Source organism: Tamandua tetradactyla, chromosome 2 (genome assembly GCF_023851605.1).
Source record: "Tamandua tetradactyla isolate mTamTet1 chromosome 2, mTamTet1.pri, whole genome shotgun sequence".
Lineage (NCBI taxonomy): Eukaryota > Metazoa > Chordata > Mammalia > Pilosa > Myrmecophagidae > Tamandua > Tamandua tetradactyla.
The window spans coordinates 199,656,617-199,676,095 of record NC_135328.1 but is presented as its reverse complement, the minus strand read 5'-3'; the positions used below and the strand labels follow the sequence as shown (position 1 = coordinate 199,676,095).

At 54.0% G+C, this 19,479-nt stretch overlaps 1 protein-coding gene across 4 annotated transcripts in view; it reads left to right on the top strand.

Moving 5' to 3' along the window:
* RPS6KA1 (ribosomal protein S6 kinase A1) overlaps positions 1-19,479 on the top strand; it is a 39,492-nt gene that overhangs the window by 7,224 nt on the left and 12,789 nt on the right. For 2 of the 4 annotated variants that reach the window (XM_077150716.1, XM_077150714.1), the window contains exons 2-13: positions 657-701; positions 8,479-8,595; positions 8,865-8,946; positions 12,911-12,991; positions 13,161-13,240; positions 14,270-14,376; positions 15,422-15,459; positions 15,801-15,943; positions 16,321-16,391; positions 16,687-16,775; positions 17,761-17,825; positions 18,067-18,169. In XM_077150716.1, coding sequence (XP_077006831.1) covers positions 8,916-8,946; positions 12,911-12,991; positions 13,161-13,240; positions 14,270-14,376; positions 15,422-15,459; positions 15,801-15,943; positions 16,321-16,391; positions 16,687-16,775; positions 17,761-17,825; positions 18,067-18,169 — 808 coding nt within the window. In that variant the 5' untranslated portion in view covers positions 657-701; positions 8,479-8,595; positions 8,865-8,915. Of the gene's footprint in view, positions 1-656; positions 702-5,535; positions 5,943-7,487; positions 7,689-8,478; positions 8,596-8,864; positions 8,947-12,910; positions 12,992-13,160; positions 13,241-14,269; positions 14,377-15,421; positions 15,460-15,800; positions 15,944-16,320; positions 16,392-16,686; positions 16,776-17,760; positions 17,826-18,066; positions 18,170-19,479 lie in introns of those variants that run through there. The other 2 variants (XM_077150715.1, XM_077150713.1) reach the window with 2 other exon arrangements.

Below are 19,479 nucleotides of genomic sequence, written 5' to 3'. Positions count from 1 at the left end.
TCTTGGATCTGTAATTTTAAGTCTTTTATAAGAGTTTGGAAATTTTCAGTGATAATTTCCTCCATTAGTTTTTCTCCTCCTTTTCCCTTCTCTTCTCGTTCTGGGACACCCACAGCACATATATTCGTGCACTTCATGTTGTCATTAATTCCTTGAGTCCCTGCTCATATTTTTCCATTCTTTTCCCTATATTTTCTTTTGCTTGTTGGATTTCAGTTATCCCGTCCTCACCTGGAAGATGTAATTATTCCTATGTTACAGACCAGGCAACTGAAGCCTTTCACATATGAGTAGTTTGCACAGTTTAAAGTTTGTCTCTGAAAGAGCTTGGAGTTACTCGTGATCTTTCCTTCTCACTGGGAGGAGGTGATATTTGAGCTGAGTGTTCAAAGATGAGCTGTTTTCTAGGCAGAAAGATGAGGGAGGGAGTGTTGAGCCCCTGGGAAATGCTCTGCCTGAGTGGTAAGAGGGCCATTGTGGCAGGACTCGATACCTGGCCCCCGTCCCTCATAAAAGTGGAGTTGGAGGAGACACCTACCCAGAGCTCCTGCCCACACCTTCGTGACCTCCCTGGCCTTTGGGAGCAGTCAAGGGTGGGGATATCTATAGGGCTCTCTCTCTGATGGTGCTTTCCCAATCTCCTTTCTCTTTTCCAGAATGGACAGGCCTTGGGGGAAGAAGCTGGACTTCAGCAAGCCAAGGTGAGGACCAGGGCCAGTACCCTGGGCCAGGGCCTGGGTGAGGGGACAGTGGTTGCACTGGTTGCACAGGAGGGGTAGGAGGGTCCTGGTGTCTCATCCCTTTGCTTGCCTCACCCTTCTCTGAGCCCGCCTAACCCTTGTGGCACCCTGTGCATGGGGATCACTTGCTCCAGCCTCCCTACTGTCTGGATGAGTGGCTCCAGAGGGTCAGACAGGACACTTCCTTGGCTTATGTGTTCCTTCTGCTCATGCTCAGCGTGCGGTGTGGAGGCTGGGCCCACTGTGAGGAGAGGGCCTAGGTGATGGGAAAGGCTCAGACTGGCTGGGCCACTCTCTTTGATAGAACTTGATCTGATGAGAGCCTGGAGGCCTCTGGGCATGCGTGAGTTAGAGTGGTGGTGCTGGAAAGAATCTGGAGGCCTCTCAAGTCTAACCAGGGCCCAGAGGAGCCCAAGAGCACATAGCCATCTCCCAGCCTGAGGTTCCCACCTCCCAGCCTGAGGCTCATTCCTTCACCCCTCCTGCCTCTACTTCCCCTGGGCTCCCTTCAGCCCATGGGATCCCTGTAGAGGGGCTTTGAAAGTACCCAGGCAGGGGCAGTGCTTGGGCTCTGGTGTTAGAGTAGACCTGGGTACAAGTCCTGATTCAACCCTCACCATTTGATGAGAAGCTATCTCCCTTCTGCATCTCAGTTTCCGTAAATTAGGAATAGTAATGCCCACCTCATGGAGTGATAGGAAGGACAGATGTGGAAATACCTGCCTGCAACACATGGTTGTGGCACAGCAGTGGGAATGCCTGGGTACATTGCTCAGTGCGGCCTCCTGCAGTGGCCCCACCCTCCAGCCCGGGTCTGCCTGGGGCACTGGGCCAGCCATAAATGAGACCTTTGAGATGGTCCCAGGGCTGGTGTTTGCTTTGACTCAGCCACCTAAGATAAGAGGAGCTCGGTGGGGTAGGGCAGGGTGAGAGAAATGGGCTCCCACCTATTCCTCACTTGGTTGCTATGGCAGCCTTGGTCCAGCAGAAGCCAGGCCAAGTTGGGTGGACTGGATTCCTCAGTATGTCTTGTCTCGGCCCTATGGCTGGAGGGTTTCTGCCCACAGATGCTTAGCAACAGAACGACAGAGCTGTAGACTAGAGAAGAACCGCGATGGTCAGCTCTTAGGGCTGCGGTTCTAGGTATTGCAGAGGAGCTTGCAGTGTTTGGGGAGCTGGTGGTGAGCACTGTGTCTGACCTCAAGAGCTAGAGGGGCTGGTTAAGAGAGGAGCAGGCGCATAACCTACATTTGATCTCAGGCCTGTGACTCCTGCATTAGGCAGACAGCCCAGTGGTGGGAAGGGAAACAGGTCTGAAGGAGAGCCTTGAATGCCACATTAAGAAGAAAAACAGCTTCATCCAGACCCAGCAGGCAACAGACCAGGCGCTCTGTGTTTACTTCTTATTGCACCCTGACAGAAGAGATCATTATTCTCTCCATTTTGCAGATGAGAAAACTGAGGTCCAGGTCACATAGCTGGCTGGTGGGTGACAGAGTCAGAACTTAAACACAGGTCTGCTTGACCCCAGAACCCACACTGCTCTCAGCCCAGGGAACCCTGAGTGCTGCATAGGAAGAGCGTTGGGTCCCTGCCACCCCAGCTGCTCCCGTCTTGTGCACCTGCTCATCCATCTTCTTGGCTGTCCCACCTGCCGGGTTCACCACTGCCTACTTCTGGGCTCAACACACCAGGGGGCGCTCAGTCTGCAGTGGAATGAGCTGGCCTTGGGTTTCCTGTGCTTTATCACACATTCAGTGCACCCTCCGGTGGCCCTGGGGGGACCACCAAAAATGAAGATAACGCCCCCCACCCCCACCCTCAGGGAGCTCCCCATAGGAAAGTTATGTGGTGGGAACAGTGAAGGGGAAGGCCACAGCTGTGCAGCCATAGAGCCTCTGTGCTGGGGCAGGTCCAGGCCTTCCAGGAGCCCACGTTTCTCTCTGTGGCATGATGAGATGAGCGAGTCCCGGGGACCCAGCGAGTAGCATCTGAGCCCAGGGCCCAGCATGGGCCAAACAGATGGTCACTGCTGTGCACAGCAGGGGAGGAGGACTTGGGTGGGCTGTGGGGCACCAGGCCACCGTCCCTGCAGAATGGGCATTTGGTTGGCCCTCACAGGGCAGGTGGGATTTGGGCAGTTAGAGAAGGAAATCGGGCCTCCTGGCTGGAGAAATGGCAGGGGCTGGGACTCAGCATTCAGGCATTCTGAGTTCAAAACCCTGTTTCTCATTTGCCTTGCAACCTTGAGCAAATGACTTGCCCCTCTGAGGCTGAGATTCTTTTCCTGTCGAAGGAGAATAGAGCCCAAAATGTGATGTGTTTAAAATAAAGCAACCAACAAAGTTTGTGGCACAATACAGGTCCTTAACGCTTGTTTATTTGTGTTCATTTCAGGCAGAAAGGGATATTGGGGTTTTAGGGGCAACAGTGTATACAGCGGGTTCAGGGTGAGCTCCGCTGGATCCCTTCAGCACTCTGGGTGCATTTGGAATCCTCAGGCACCCTGGGACTCCATTCACCCACCCTCCCTTCCTGGGGGTGGACTGGGCAACCCAGGCCCCCTCCCCTGGCTGCCTCCGGAGCTGGACCCCTTTGAAGCGCCTGCAGGTCTATTTTGAGAGCTGAGTGTCAACCCCCTCCCCTCCTCTCTTCCTGTTTATGAAACCCTGATCCCTCCCGGATCCCTCATGCTCCCCTGGCTGGAGCTCAGGCAGGATGTGACCACGGACTTCGGGGAACCTTGGGCAGCCTCAGGTGTTGGGGGAGGACTTCCCCTGGCCCACCCTCCCTGCACCTGGGGCCCTGGGGCTGGCCTCTGACCATGGTAAGACTGCCCAGCTAAACCAAGGAGAAGTTCTGTTTACAATGTCCCTTTGTCTCCATGGCCCAGTTTGCTTCTAGAAACAACTTTCTGAGAGTAGCGCATGCCATTTTTACCTCCATTTTATAGAGAAGGAAATCAGAGCTCAGGCAGGGAAAGACCGTGGCCTGGGAGCACTTGACCAGTGTGTGGCCAGTTCTTCTTGACTTCCCACCTCTACTCTTGGCCTCCAAACTCTTGCCCACACCTGGCTCTCTGCCTGTATGTCTTCCTTCCTCCTTTCGGCCTGGCCAATGTCTGCTCATCTGCAGAACCCAGCTTTGAGTTGCCACTGCCAGGCACCCACAGCACCTGCTCTCAGTTCTGTCGCAGGACAGTTGTATTTTATTATCATGTGTATGAGGGCAAGACCAGGGTCTGCCTTAGCTTCCGCACCTCTTGGCCAGGGAGAGGAGGGGATCAGTCACTGCGAATGATGTCCGGAGGAGAACCAGGCTGGTTGCCCTTGCGGGAAGGACAGTGAGGGAATGCTTAAAAGCAGGGTCTTTATACTTCGATTTTGCCCTTGGCTCCACCTCTTTCTAGCCATGTAGCCTTGGGCAGGTCACTTTCTCTTTGAGTCTAGTTTCTTCATCTTTGAAATGAGATGACAGTACCTCCCTTGGAGCCAAGACACAGGATCTTAGCCCCAGCCCCAGCCCCAGTGCCGAGTACAGGAACAGCAGAATCCCCACTGGCAAAGGTTGAAAAAAAGAATGGCCGCATGCAAAACACGCTTGGCTAATAGGAGGTGCAGTTCTCATTGTCACTCGTGCAGGTCCTGGCCTGGTGCCTGAGGCCAGCTCTGCCTTCAGGGATGCCTGAGAATGGCAGCCTCCCTCCTCACCTGCCCAGAGGCATGCTGGGAATTGCGTCTGGGGGCATCTGTCCCACCAGAGGGGTTTAGTGCCTGGTAGGCCCGCAGATGCTGCCAGCTGGGCAAAAGGCTAGTGGTGTCCATTACGCACTGGGACTAGCAGGTGGGCTTGGGCGGCAGCTGGAGGAGGGAGGCCAGGGCTGGAAATCAGGGAACCAAGGGTCAGGCTAGAGTGCTCTGGATCTCTCTTCCAGCTGCCATGTGGGAGGAAGTAAATCAAGAGGAAGTGTCTCTGGTGGGGAGCGAAGGGCAGGGACCGAGGGGATGTGGGCTGGTGCCTGTCCTCCTGCCGCTAGAGGCCTCCCAGCCCCTCCGCATGCCCTTCTGTGCAGGCCGTTCTGAGACTGTTTCCTTCCTGTGCCCTGCCGGCCGCAGCGGTTCTTCCTCTGCTTCGGGGGGAATGGGGGTGGTGGATGCCCCGCTGACACCGGCCCCTCTTCTGCTGCTGGGCCAGAGAGCTTTGAGGTTCCCAGGGCTGTCCCGGTCTCCATGGGGGGAGCCTGAGGAAGCTGGGGTGCAGTGAGAAGCCTCGGATTCAGGGAGGCATTTCAGAACGCCTGGCATCGCCCATCGGAGGCTGTTATCGGAGACCCCGTGAGGGCAGGGAAGGGGAAGTCCGTGGGCACTGCAGGCGTGTATTTCCACATAGGCCAAGTCTGTGGAAATGGTTTCCGATCACCGGCCTGAGTGTGTGGTTGTGTGCCTGTCAGTTCCTGTGGGTGCACTGGTGTGAGTGATAAGATGAGGCCACATGGAAAGGGGCTGGGCCTGGTCTGGCTCTGCCCCACAGCCCCTTGCCCCTCTATCCTGTCCTTTGTGTCGGGCTGTCCCCCTTGCATCTCTGGGCCCTGGAGCAGCAAGCCTCTTCAGGGCAGGGCTGAGAACGCAGAGCCCTGGAGCCGGGGAGGGCTGCGTCCTGTGGTGCCGGCTGTGAGGCTGGCATCTTGGGTGGGCCCAGCCACAGGAAGGGCGCTGTGGGGGCAGGAGTGTCTTGAGCTGGACCGTCTAAGCTCTGGGCTGGGCAGTCAGAGGCTATGGCTTTGCTGACTTCTGTCTCCCCTTCCTCAGGGCCCCTCCAGGTGGGTGTTCCCGGGTGCTGGGATGCCCCCCTGTGTCACCACCTCATTGCCGCATGACCTCCATCTGTATTCCTGTGTCCCCTCCCTAGGGTTAGAGGAGATGGGGAGGGGCGCACACCCAGTCCTCCCTGGGGTAACGGGCTTGGGGTCTGTGGTAACCCCTCCTCAGCAGGGGAGCCTGACCCATCTTCTGTCCCTCCTCCCTGCGGAGGGGGAAGTGAGAAGGAGGGGGGCCAAGGACCCTGCCTTCTGGGCTGGGAAGACTGAAAAAGCAGAAGTAAAGGGAGTAACAAGGCCCTCTGGCCACCGGCTTGAGCCCCACCATGCAGACCACGGCAGATTTCCCCAGGGTTGGGGGAGACTTGGTCTTCTGTCCCAGGAAGGTGAGCAGAGAGAAGGCCTGCGTCTCGTGATGTGTCACCATTACTCTGGGCAAGGGCAAGGGTTTGGAGGATGGGGTGTCTCTGTGTCCTGGGGTTTCCCGATAGTTGCCTCTGTCCCCTGGGAGCATTCTCGGTCAGAGACAGCTGACGGATGAGGTAGAGGCGCAGTTCTCAGGGCAGGGTGGGCAGAAATGGCTGTGTGGTCTTGGCCGCCCCCCGCCTCTCTCTGGGCCAGGCTTTCGGCCTATCCCACCAGGGGTTTGTACTCAAGCCTGATTTGCCTGCAGCTTTTTATGGCTGTTACACCACTCCCCCTTCTTTCAGGGAGGGTCCCCTGGGGATGGGACTGTCTCTGAGGGTCAAGGCCTAGAGTGGGAAGTCCCCAGACTGACCCTGATGCTGAGGGAGGGGGCAGGCCTCGGTGGGGAGGAAGTGGCTCTGGCTGCCTTACCTGCCCACCCTTTCCTGGCACTTGAGGCCTGCTGATCCCAGGCCAGGCAGCAACCAGGGGAGGGACTTGGGTTTAGCTGGCTCTGCCACTGGCTTGCTTTGAGCCTGGGTGAGTCACTGTCCTTCTCTGGGCCTCAGTTTCCTGTTCTCAAAATGGGGATATTTTGGATTAGAGTCAAAGCCATCAGAGTGCGCTCTGGAGATGACCCCTCAGCCCACCATCTTAGTCCTGGACCCCTCAGGTCCTGGGGTGGGAAGAAGGTCCTAGGGACCTCAGAGATGGGTCTGCCACAAATACCGGGTTCCTCTCCTGGGTTCTTGGGATTTGCAGGTTATGTCCCCTCATCCCTTCCTCCACCCCAGGCAGACTGAAAGAATCCAGAGCTCTGTCTTGGAGCTCTGACGCCCCCTTTCCTGGGGATCCTCGCCCTGCTACCTGTCTCTGTGTCTACCTGTCTCTGTGTCTACCTGCTGAGTGCCTTCCTGTCTTCACTTGTTGGGTACATGTCATCCACTAGGTGACCCACACCTGTCTGTCTCTGCCTGTTGGGTTGGTACCCCCTTCTGTCTCTACCTGTTGCGTACATGTACCCTCCTGCCTTGCCTATTAGATACGTGTCCCCATTCATCTCTGCCTGTTGCATACATGTCCCCTCCTGCCTCCACCTGTTACGTACATGTCCTCATCTGCCTCTGCCATTGAGAACATGCCTCTGCCCATCTCTGCCTCTTGGGTATGTTTCCTCCTGCCTCTGCCTGTAGGGTGCTTGTTTTTTTCTGTCTCTACCTCTTGGATGCCTGCCTCTGCCCTTTGGATGTCTTTTTTTTATCTGCCTTCATATGTTAGGTGCCTGTCCCTGCCTAACCCAGAGTACTTACCTGCTTCTCAGCAACTATGTTGGCATGAGGCCCCCAGGGAGGCTGGGGCAGGGAGGGCCTGAGGGCAGCCCTCAGGCTTTGGGGTGAGGGCAAAAGAGAGGAAGGGAACGTGGTGAGGGTGTAAGCCTGGAGCTGGGAAACCACAGACCTTGAATGATTGGCGGTCCTGGGCCAGGCCCAGCCCCCGCCATCACCCTGCACATCCGCCCTGGGCCGGGCCGCCTCCGAGGCAGCCCGGGACGCTGCCTGCTCCTGCCATGGTGCCGCGGCCCTGCTGGCCAGATGGAGCAGGATCCCAAGCTGCCCCGTCTGCGGCTCTGGGCCCTGCTCCCCTGGCTGCCCAGGAAGCAGCGGCCCAGGATCAGCCAAACCTCTCTGCCTGCCTCGGGCCTTGGCTCTGGCCCCCAGCAGGACTCGGTGAGTGTACCCGGATATCTGGTCCTGGCCTGGCTGTGGCCCTTGGAGCAGGTGCCTGGGCAGCCAATTTGGCCTAAGTTGTCTTTGGGCTCTCTTGGTCCCAGCCTGGCCCCGTGGGTGACTGGACCCTGCCTAGACTTGCTTCCCAGGGAAGTAAAGAGGCCTTCAGAGCTCTAGAGACACCAGAAAACTGGGAGACAGCAGAAGCTTCCTAGAACAGCCAGGGCCTGGCAATTGGCTCATTGAAGGGAAGTTTGAAAGGGTGGGCATGGCATTTCTGGTCTTAACTCCCACCCACCCGAGGCTGGTGCTTACTGGGTAGGTAGGGAAGTCCCAGGTGACTCAGCTCTCTGTGTACCTCGGCCTTGTCCTGTTGGCCAGAGGGATTCACTCCATCTCATCCTGACCAGGAACAAAGGTCCAACTCCACCTACCCAGTATGAGAATAAACCCTACTTCCTATTGTAGCAAAACCAAAAACGTTTGCAGCAGGGGAAGGGAAGCCCTTCAGGGACGACCTGGAGGTCTCAGGGCTTTAGCCAGAGCTTGCGGTTGGGGGGAATTCCTTCCTGGTTGTGCCAGCATCCTTGTCGCCTGACCCACACCTTGGTGGTTTGACCCTTCCAGGTCTCTGAAGCCCTTTTGGGGTTGGTAAACTCAGAGGCAGTTGGGGTAGTGTCCTGGCCAGACCTGCAGGACGCTGTCTACTGAGGTCCAGCGGGAATGGTCCCAGACTTGGGGGGGCCCCTGCGTGGGCTCTCTGTGCTCACCAGCTCTGTCCCTCAATCAGGATGAGGGCGTCCTCAAGGAGATCTCCATCACTCACCACGTCAAGGCTGGCTCTGAGAAGGCCGACCCATCCCAATTTGAGCTCCTCAAGGTGCTGGGCCAGGGATCCTTTGGCAAAGTGAGTTCTGAGCCCACTGCTGGGAGGAATTCCCTGGTTATGTCAGAGGTGGGGGGTGAGGGGTCACTCAGGAAATCGGGGGTAGGGTTGAGGGATCTGGGGGCAGGGTGAGAGGTCACCATGGTGCAAGGTCACTATGGTGCTGGGGGAGGGCAGAAGGTCAGCTTGGGGCTCCGGAAAGTTAGAGGTCAACTTGGAACCTGGAGGGTGGGGTCTGACGGTCCCAGGTGCCCCCATCAACCTCCACCCCGACCCCACTGCCTTCTCAGGTCTTCCTGGTACGAAAGGTCACCCGGCCTGACAGTGGACACCTGTACGCCATGAAGGTGCTAAAGAAGGCGACACTGAAAGGTGAGTGGGTAGCTCCTCGTGTGAGCCTAGGCTGGGGCCAGGGTTGAGGGAGACAGCCATCCGTCAAGGGCCTTAGGTCTGATGGAGAAGGTGGCTCTGTCCTCAGGAGTGCCCAGTCTGTGAGAGGAGATGTAGGCCTGCATTCAGCCACCCACAGGACACACATGATGGGGGAGGGAGGGCGTGTTCAGCAGAAAATATCCCATGGCATTACCACGTCCCCTCCTGCAGCCACCTGCCAATGACCAGGATGGAAGGTGACTGTCCGGAAGGAGGCAGAGGGACAAATGCAGTGTGTTTGTAGTGGGGTGGGGACCTCAGATATCTAGCATCAGGCTGGTCGGGAAGGGGAGGTCTAACTGTCAGCAGGGCTGCCTCATGATGTGAGCCCAGGGGGGACCTCTCTGGTCTCCTGGCTCTAGGTGGAAAAGGGTGTGAGAGAAGAGGCAACAATCCCAGGGGAACATCTGAGCCAGGCAAGAGAAGGTGAGGTTGAAGCAGGGCCATGGAGATGTATGGCAAGGAGGTTCAGAAGGGAGCCCCAAGCTAAGGTTTAGAATGCTGGGGACCTCCAAAGGATGTAAAAATGACTAGTGGCAGGCTTTGGGCTGGACATTGTCTCTAATTGTTCTGGGAACCAGTGCAGCCACAGGCCAGATAAAGTTAGAGCCTGCACCTGGCTGGTGGGGGTGGGGGATGGGGAATAGGAGGTGTTGGCCTTTGGGACACTATGGGTCCTGAGGCCCATGAAGGGCCGGCTGTGGGGGGATGGTAGATTTGGTCAGGGTGGTACTCATTCCCTAGGAGGGATGGTGAGAGCCACTGAGGAAAGAAAAAGATGAAAAGACTTGGCCCCTGTCCATGAAGAGCTCCCAGGCTGGGATGGGTGAGGCGGTAGGTGTGGTCAGTGCAGTGACACCAGGATGGGTATCTGTTCTAGTTTGCTAGCTGCTGGAATGCAATATACCAGAAATGGAATGGCTTTTAACAAGGGGAATTTAATAAGTTGCAAGTTTACAGTTCTAAGGCCTAGAAAATGTCCTGATTAAAACAAGTCTAAAGAAATGTCCAATCAAAGGCATCTAGGGAAAGATACCTTGGTTCAAGAAGGCCGATGAAGTTCAGGGTTTCTCTCTCAAGTAAGACGGCACATGGTGAACACAGTCAGGGCTTCTCTCTCGGCTGGAAGGGCGCATGGCGAATACGGCGTCATCTGCTAGCTTTCTCTCCTGGCTTCCTATTTCGTGAAGCTCCCCGGGAGGCATTTTCCTTCCTCATCTCCAATGGACTCTCCACTTCGTGGTGCTGCAGCATTCTCTGCTCTCTCTGAGTCTCTCTCTCCAAAATGTTTCCTCTTTTATAGGACTCCAATAAGCCAATCAAGACCCACTCAAATGGGTGGAGACATGTCATCCCCTAATCCAGTTAAACAACCATTCTTGACTAAATCACATCAACCAGGGAGATGATCTCATTACAGTTTCAAATATACAGTATTGAATAGGGATTATTCTACCTTTATGAAATGGGATTTATATTAAAACATGGCTTTTCTTAGGGGGCATATATCCTTTCAAACCAGCACAGTATCCAAGGGTCTGGGGCTGCCCAGAAGAGTGAGCTGTGGCTCTGGGAGGGAAGGCTCAGAGTTCAGGAGGACACTATGGAGTAGACACTTGAGCTATGCCTTGAAGGATGGTAAAGGAAGGGCACTTGGGAAGGAGGAAAACACTGAGCAAAGGTGGGGACGCAGGAAAATGGAGGCACTCTATTTGGGAACAGTGATTAGAATAGAATGATTAACTCCAGTCTGGTCCCTGCCATGTCTAGGGAGGGAAACAAAAATTAGAATGGAAGGGAACTGTTTCACAGTCATTCTAGGAGCCCAGAAGGCCCAGTCTGGCTTGGGAGAGGAGGTGAGGTCTGACCTGAGTTAAAGGAGGAGACTGTGTCAGTGGTTCCCAAACGTACTGGTGATCAGAGTTGCCTGGGAACTTTTTTTTGTCCCTATGGATTGCTTTTATTTAAAAATAGACCACTCCTTCTTTAATATTTTCAGAATAATAACAAAGAACAATAAAACCCCTTACCCTGTTAATATTTTATAATTGGTCAGTCATTTTCCTTAGGAGGATTTCAGTTAGAATTCCAAAGTTAAAATGGTTTTGAAATATTTTAAAACAGATAAACCCCTGTGATTAAGCTATTAGTCAAGTGTTGAAACAACCATGCCCAGAGACTTTATAATTAATTTATTTCTCAGGATGGTTTCCACTTTACAGGATTGCTGTACAAGAATAACTACTTCAGGGGTATTTGAAATTTCTTCTAAATTTCTGTTCTTTTTTTTTTTTTTTAACATTTTTTATTGTGAAATATATCTACAGGAAAGTAATACATTTCAAAGTACAGTTTGAAAGTTTTTAACAAGTACTTATAGAGCAAATTTCGAAGTATAATACAGGTTACGGTTCCACAATTTCAGGTATTTCCTTCTGGCTGTTCTAATACACTAAAAACTAAAAAGAAGTATCTGTAATGAGTCAGAAGTCATAATCCTTTGTTAAGTCCTAACTTCTCTGTTACAACTCCTGCCTCTCAATTGATCATTCTCTCAGTCTTCAGGGATATTTGGGCAACGACCATTCTAACTTCACGTTGAAAAGGGGTGTTGACACTCTGGGGTAGGGGACTGCACTGGTTGTCCTGGGAGAGCCTGGTACCTCTGGGTTTCAGGGCTTATCTGGCATAGGAACAATCTGGGGGTTTTAAGTTTCTGAAAAGTTAACTTAATAAGTAGAACTTTTATAGAGTCTTAGATAGAGCCCTCGGTTTTCTTTAGGGTTTTCAGAAATACTGTTGGTTGGGGCTTCACATACTGTGACAATTTGTAGTATTTGGCTGAAGCTTGGGTAAGAGTAACCTTCAGAATGATCTCTCAATTCTATTTGAAATCTCTTAGCCACTGAAACCTTAATTTGTTGCTTTCTTTTCCCGCTGTTGGTCAAGAAGGCATTCTCAATCCCACAATGCCAGGGCCAGGCATTGTGTGAACTTTTATTCTTAAATTCCTGTTTTAGTTTCCCCATTGCTAAAGCAAGTAGCTTGCAATGGGTTGGCGTAAACAATGGGCATTCATTGGCTCACGGTTTTTGAGGCTAGGAAATGTCCAGATCAAGACAGGTTCAAAGCAATGCTTTAGTCCCAAAGACTGGCGTTCTGGGGCTGCTGCCAGGGGTCGTTGGTCCTGGGCTCCTCTGTCACATGTCATATAGCAGCCTCTCCTGTCCTCTCCCTTCTCTGCTGGGTATCATTGACTTTCAACTTCTGGCTACTCCCTCTGTGCCTTTTTATTCTCTCTGTGTCCTTCCCTATGAAGCCTGTAATAATAGGATTCAGACCTATCCTGGGCCACACCTTATCTGAAATGACCTCATCGAAAGGGTTTGCACCCACAGGAATGGATTGAGTTTAAGAAAGTGTTTTTCTGGGGTACTTAGCTCCAAACCCATGAATACAAATTTTAGGGCCAGGGAATCTCCATTTCTAACCAGCTCATCAAGTGACTGTTCACGCCAGCCTCCAGGCCTGAATTTGGGGATTTTTATACTAGACGACAAGGAGGCTGGGTAAGGCAAAGGCCTGGGGTCTAACAAAGCAGGGCACGTAGAAAGAGCAAGTTGCTTAGACCAGCCAGACTGAATGGCCCTCAATGGGGCATGGTGGGAGACTGGGAAGAAAGATGGACAGGGAGCGTGGACAGGGAGCATGCCTCAGAGCCAGAGCCAGACTCAGAAAGGAAGAAGCCTGAAAATTGAGGATCCCAAAACCCTCGGTGAAGGGGGCCTTGGGAGCTCAGGCCTGGAGGAACAAATAGAAAAGAAGTTCCCGTTCTTAGCCAGGGCTTGGGAATTGGCTGGCCTTTTGTGAGGGGCCCAGAGTAACTGCCTTTCTCCCTGGCCAGTGCGTGACCGTGTCCGGACCAAGATGGAGAGAGACATCCTGGCTGATGTAAACCACCCATTTGTGGTGAAGCTGCACTACGGTGAGACCACAGACCCTGCCTGAGCTCCCACCCTACCTGCCAGCCTTCACCCTTGCCCATCGGCTGCTGCTTTCCCTGTCCCCTGTCCCACCACCCACAGGCAGGCCAGGGGAGACTGGAGATCCCAGGACCTGGCCAGCTCTGCCATTGCCCTTTCCCCTCTCCCCAGCCTTCCAGACCGAGGGCAAGCTCTATCTTATTCTGGACTTCCTACGTGGTGGGGACCTCTTCACACGGCTCTCTAAGGAGGTGAGATGACGTCCCACTGCCAGAGGGTCCCAGGGGGCAGCTGGGGAGGTGATGAGGCCTCTCCTCCAAGGACCTGCCAAGAGCGTGCCCAGTTTGGCCTGGACCTGGGATCACCCCGGCCTGCCTTGCACCCTGACTCAGGAGATAAACACCCACTCAGGGCCAGAGGCCACCCCCTAACAAAGCGTCTAAGAGTTCCTCTAAGATGGGTTTAGGAGGGTCAGGCCCTGGATTCTGCTGCCACCTGATTCTGGGAAGCTAATGGTGACTTTCTCACTTCTCCACCTGCATTCTTCCAGGGTAGCCCTGGGCAGGGCCCTGAAGGCAGAGGAGAAGCCCAGGTCCATCCAGAAAGCTAGAAACTTTCACATTATTGTCCCACTTACTAACCAAAAGGATTCTGAAATGATGTGAAAGGATTTGAGCCAGATATAAAAATGGGACCCTTAATACAACTCAAACTTTAAAGGGAACCCAAATTTTTTTCTAATTTTAAAATTTTTATTTTAATGTTTGAATAGGTAATACTATTACATGATTCAAAAGAAAAATATTCATGAAGAAGTCTTGCTCCCACCCTTGCCCCCCTACCTCCCCTAGGTAAACATTTTTATTGGTTTCTTGACCTTGCCATGTTTCTTTTTTGCAAATACGGACAAATCTGATGTGTTCTGAATTCCCTGACCCCACTTTCTTACGTGAAAGGTATCATCCTGTATACACTGTTGTGTAGTTTGTGTTTTCGTTTGACAGTGTGTCTTAGAGGTCTTTCCCCGTATAAGAACATGGGAAAACTCCTCATTCAGGTTTACGGCTGCATGGCCCTCTGTTATCTAGAGGAGAGATGGTTTATTCCATTCTCTGCTGGACCCTTGGGCTGTTTCCAACGTTTTGTGATTCCAAACAATGTCACAGTGGCTGATTTGTGTATTGGTCACTTCATGTTTCAAATCTCCCGTATAAAGGGAATACAGCAGTTGGACCCTCAGGATGTGGGGTCCCAGCTGAAGCCCCTCCTGCCGATTGCAGGTCATGTTCACGGAGGAGGATGTGAAGTTCTACCTGGCCGAGCTGGCTCTGGGCCTGGACCACCTGCACAGCCTGGGCATTATTTACAGAGACCTCAAGCCCGAGAAGTGAGCGAAGCCCCCAGCCCCACCCCAGCCTCAGTGTAGAGGCAGGTCCTGGGGCACCTTTCAGGACTGGGCCGCACTGACAGAGGTGGGGGTGGCTCTTTCCAAGAAGGTCCCGACTCATAGGCTGTCGAGGAGCAGGGTGGAGCAGCAGCAGTCTCCTGTCCGTCAGGGGCTGCATGTCACCAGATCTGCCATTGCTGGTGCTGGCATCGTGCACTCAGGTGCATTGCCTGCCTTGTTTGCTTCCATTTTGCCAGTGCAACATCTGAAACGCAGTGCACATCAAATGCCGCTCCCTGGGTTCAATATGGCTCTCTAGAATTTTTCTTAACAACTAAGTACCCTTGGGTGGTAACTTGGGAACATAGGGCAAATGATAAGGTGGCATGAGATCTTGCTTTGGAGATAGACAGACCTGAATTCATATCCCGTCTCTGCCAGCTACTAGCTCTCTGACTGTGGGAAGTTACCTAACTATCCCGAGCCTTGGTTTCCCCATTATTAAAATGAGACCATAATTTTATTTTTTTATTTTTGCCAAGTAGTGCCTTTCCTTCTGAAATTGTAAGCGAAGGCCATAATAAATACATGTTTACATTGTAAAGTGGATATTACTACAGAGAACACACCAGAGGCTTTCTCGCTATCAAGCTGACCAGGCTTTGTGAATCTATGAACGACGGAGAAAAACCACTGTAGTTGCACCTGCTGAGGCTTTCTGTCTGTTGGGGAATAAATTTGGATGTCGTTTTATTCCCAAGTTAAAATGGGAGGGAGGCATAATAGTACCTCACGCACTTGTTTCAAGGATTAGCAAACAAGCAGGCAACACATCTGCACGGCAGGGCCTGGCACTGATGCTGGCAGCATTCGTGATTGATTACGTAGCCCCCTGACAGAGGGGAGCCTGCTGCCGCCTGTTCCACCCACCCCTCCACCAGGTGGATCTGGGGGAGCATTCTTCTGGGCCCACCCATTACCCCCAGCCCCCTAGATGAGGGGGGCCTCATCTAGGGGGGCCCTGACTCCCATCTCTCCATTACAGCATCCTTCTGGATGAGGAGGGCCACATCAAACTCACTGGTGAGCGGAGGGGCCTCGGGGGAGGGCAGAGTGGGCTGCTGACACAGGTCTTGGTTGAATGCAAGGGACTTGTTCCTCTTGAGAGTCAGGGCCAAGCCCAGGGAAGTGGTTGGAAGCCCAGGTCCCAGTCTTGGAATGCCCTGGGTTTAAATCCCAGCTCCCTGCTTTGCTGGCTGTGTGACCTTGGGCCAGTAGCCTGATCTCTCTGGGCCTCAGCCCCCTCCTGAGTGTCATGGGGGTCACGCCCTCGGTCTCTCGGGCAGGGGGAGTGGGTGTGTGAAGGGTGGTGTAAGGCAGGCAGTGATCCCTGAAGATGTGTTCTCTTGCCCTCCTGGCCCCAGATTTTGGCCTGAGCAAGGAGGCCATCGACCATGAGAAGAAGGCCTACTCCTTCTGCGGGACGGTAGAATACATGGCCCCTGAGGTTGTCAACCGCCAGGGCCACGCCCACAGTGCCGACTGGTGGTCCTACGGGGTGTTGATGGTGAGCACCCAGACAGGGATGAAGGATCCAGCTCCGGCCTTAGGCCTCAGTTTCCCCATCTGTAAAATGAGGGGGTTGATTATCTCTAAGTTTCTCCCAGCTCCTCCCATAGCCGAACTGGCCTCATGTTCTACACAGGCGCAGTCTCCTTCCTGGGAAGGACCCCAGGCTTGGCCCCACCTGGGGTGCCCCTAACCCAGCACTGGTCCTCTGCCTAGCCTGGGACGTCTCATGTTGCTCCTGATGGTCTGGGGTGGGCTTGGACCTCCAACAGGCCAGCAAGAATCCTGGGAATGGGGCTGAGTGGTCTGGGCGAGAGGAGGCAGGGGTCTTGGGAGGTGGGAGCCAGAGCCTGAGCAAACACTTGTCCTCTGCAGTTTGAGATGCTGACGGGCTCCCTGCCCTTCCAGGGGAAGGACCGGAAGGAGACCATGACCCTGATTCTGAAGTGAGCACCCATCTCTTTCACCCTCAGGGCCCCAGTTTGGGGCTATAGTCATACCCTGCTTTGACCTCACATTCTACCATCAGTGAGACACTCCTCTGGGCTAAGCACTGTGCTTCCCAGGTCTCCCTTTTATCCTCCAGGGCCTGTGGGAGGGGATCCCTGAAGTCTTTGGGAGATGAGTTAATGGATGGCTTGTCTGGACTAAACAAGAAACTGGATCTGGACTGAAAGGAGGAGGGAAGACTGGGCCTCTGGGGTGGGGCTCAGCCCTGATGAGACCTGGGGGCTGTTTCAGGGCAAAGCTAGGCATGCCCCAGTTTCTGAGCACAGAAGCCCAGAGCCTCCTGCGGGCCTTGTTCAAGCGGAATCCTGCCAACCGACTCGGTACGTTCAGGGGAGGGGACGTGGCAGTGGGGAGCAGGGTACAGTTGCAGCCTAGACCACGGGGCCACATCTAGGGCTGAAAGGGGCCGTTGTCCTTTCTGTGAGCAGACAATGCTGCCGGCCACCCTGCTTTCTGGCTCCATGTGTGGTGATGGGGGTGGGGGATGACCTGTGTGTAGGGGGAAGGCAGGAACTGAGTCATTCCACTCCCCCTGGGGACAAGGACAGAGGTTCCCACACAGCTCCTCGAAGGCTGCTGTTGCAAGAGAATGCATGCGCTCAGAGGTCAGAGGGCCCAGGTTCCCACCCCAGCCCTGTCCCAGGTCCCACTGCCTGGTATACAGTAGGCCCTCCTTAAATATTTGTCAAGAGAATGAATGCCATGTATTTTTGAGTAACCCAAGGCCAGTTCCTCCACCTTCCTGAGCCCTAGGCTTCTTGTCTGGATGGAAGATGTGTTGATTGAACGAAATTGCATGCACGTGCCTGATATATAGTAGGTGCTTAATACGTGTCAGCTCTCTTAGCTCCTGGACCATGACCAGTCTTAATAGTCCCGGTCTAGGTCATTGGGTTTGAATGGAGCAAAAGCCTATCAAATGGTTGAAAAGGGCGTAGGATAAGAGCAAAGAAATGAGGCCTGAATTTGGGAGGGGTCGGGACCCTATGGAGATCTCGGAACAGGCCTGGCCTTTGTTCAGGCTGATGGCCTTGGACAACTTGCCTAACCTCTCAGTACTTCTCCCATTAGTACATTGAAGCTTGATCTTAAGGGGTTCCAGAAAGCAGATAATGGTAAGTGGGCACCAGTACTTGGGGCTGATGGCCAGGTGGATTTGGAGGCAGGGGGAGCCCTTCCTCCCTCCTTGCTCTGGGTGAACTGCTCTGGTGTCCAGTCCCAAACCCTGTGGGGCCAGTTGGTAGGCAGGCTGGGTGTCTGGAATTGGGCTGTCCAGTAAGAGGCCCTTCATCTGGATTCTTCCAGGCTCTGGCCCTGATGGGGCAGAGGAAATCAAGCGGCATGTCTTCTACTCAACTATTGACTGGAATGTGAGTGTGCCCATCCATCCGGGGGCTCCAGCCAGGGCTTTGACTAGGTTGACCTCAGAAAGGGACCTCTGTGGACTAGAACTTTGGCTGTGGGAGTAGAGGGTGACAGCATGGCCTTGGAGGCAAGGGCTGGCCTCCTGAAAGCCTGTGCTCTAGACCTTCCTCCTGAATGGAGCACTAGGTGGGCTGTCGGAGGGCAGGGGGAGCCCGGGGTGACCGGCGTACCTGCCCTGCCTCACAGAAGCTGTACCGTCGTGAGATCAAGCCGCCCTTCAAGCCAGCTGTGGCTCAGCCTGATGACACCTTCTACTTTGACACAGAGTTCACATCCCGCACGCCCAGGGGTGCGTCCTTTGTCTGGGTTTGTTTGTCTTGGACTGGTACAGGAGGGAAGCAGGGAGTCTGGGCACCTCAGGACCCAGGGCTGATTAGAGACTCCGGCAGGCCCAGGTATGTGGGCAGGCAGGCGGGTGAGTTTCTGGCTCTGTGGGACTCTCTTTGTCCCTGTCTCACTCCGCTTAACTCTCCCACTCTAGGGCTTTGTGGGCTCCTTTGTGTCTGGGTGAGGGAGTAGGAGTAGGTGGGTGGTGGAGGCCATAATAGAGAAGTCAGGACCCCTGCCCCGGGCATCTTTCAGCCCACTGGGAAGATCAGACATATCAGGCTCACACTGCTGTCAGGGCTAAAGAATCTGACTAAGTAAACTGCATGGTGGGGGAAGTCTGGGGTGCAGAGGTGATGGCGCCCACAGATCAGGGGCAGGCGTGGGGTGGTTTGGTTAGTGTGAGTGCTGGGCCTCGGTGTGGCTCCTCTGGAGCATGGGCATGACCACACTCCCTGGGGCTGCTGCAAAAAGCTGAGGAGAAGGTTTCTGGGAATGAACCTGGTAAAGATTAACTTTTGGCCAGATATTAGGGATAGCATTAGTACTGAGAGGGGCGTATTTTAGTAGAGGGGTGTTTTTTTTTTCACTGCAGCTTGTATATCTCCAATGACAGGGAGCTCAGCGCTTCTCTAAGCAGTTTGTTCCATCTTTATTCAGTTCTCCGAATAAATAAGTACCAGGCGGCTACTGTGTGCCAGGCATGGGGGTATGACAGTGAACAAGACAGACCCGGGGGCCCTGCCCTCTGATGGTGCAGACTATAGTAGAGGGATGGACATAGGAACCGTTCCTGGGCAGCATGAAAAGTGCAGCTTAATAAAGGCCAGGGAGCCAGAGGAGCGGCATCAGGCTGAGAGGACAGGACGTGGAAGCTGAGACTGGAAGTGGATTACCCAGTCAGAGTGAATGGCATGTGCAGTGACTCAGAGACCCCTGTAAGGAACTGAGAAGCCCAGTGTGGCTGAGCTGTGGAGTCGGGGGAGATGTTGGCAGGGGCTGGAACGCAGACCTCAATTGCGGGGCCGAAGAATTGAGCTTTCTCCTAAGCACAGAGGGGAGCATTTGAAGGGTGCAAGCAGAGTGGTGACGTGGTCAGATTTGTGGATGGAGCCACCCCTTGGCTCCTGCTTGGGGGCTGGATCTAAAGGGGCCACCTGGGATGGGGAGGGGGGAGGAGGCATCCAGCAGGAGAAGAAGTGCCTTGACCTGGGCTGGAGGCCAGCTGTCGGAGTCTGTCATGATCCAGATGTGCCAGGACTGGGCTGGTCT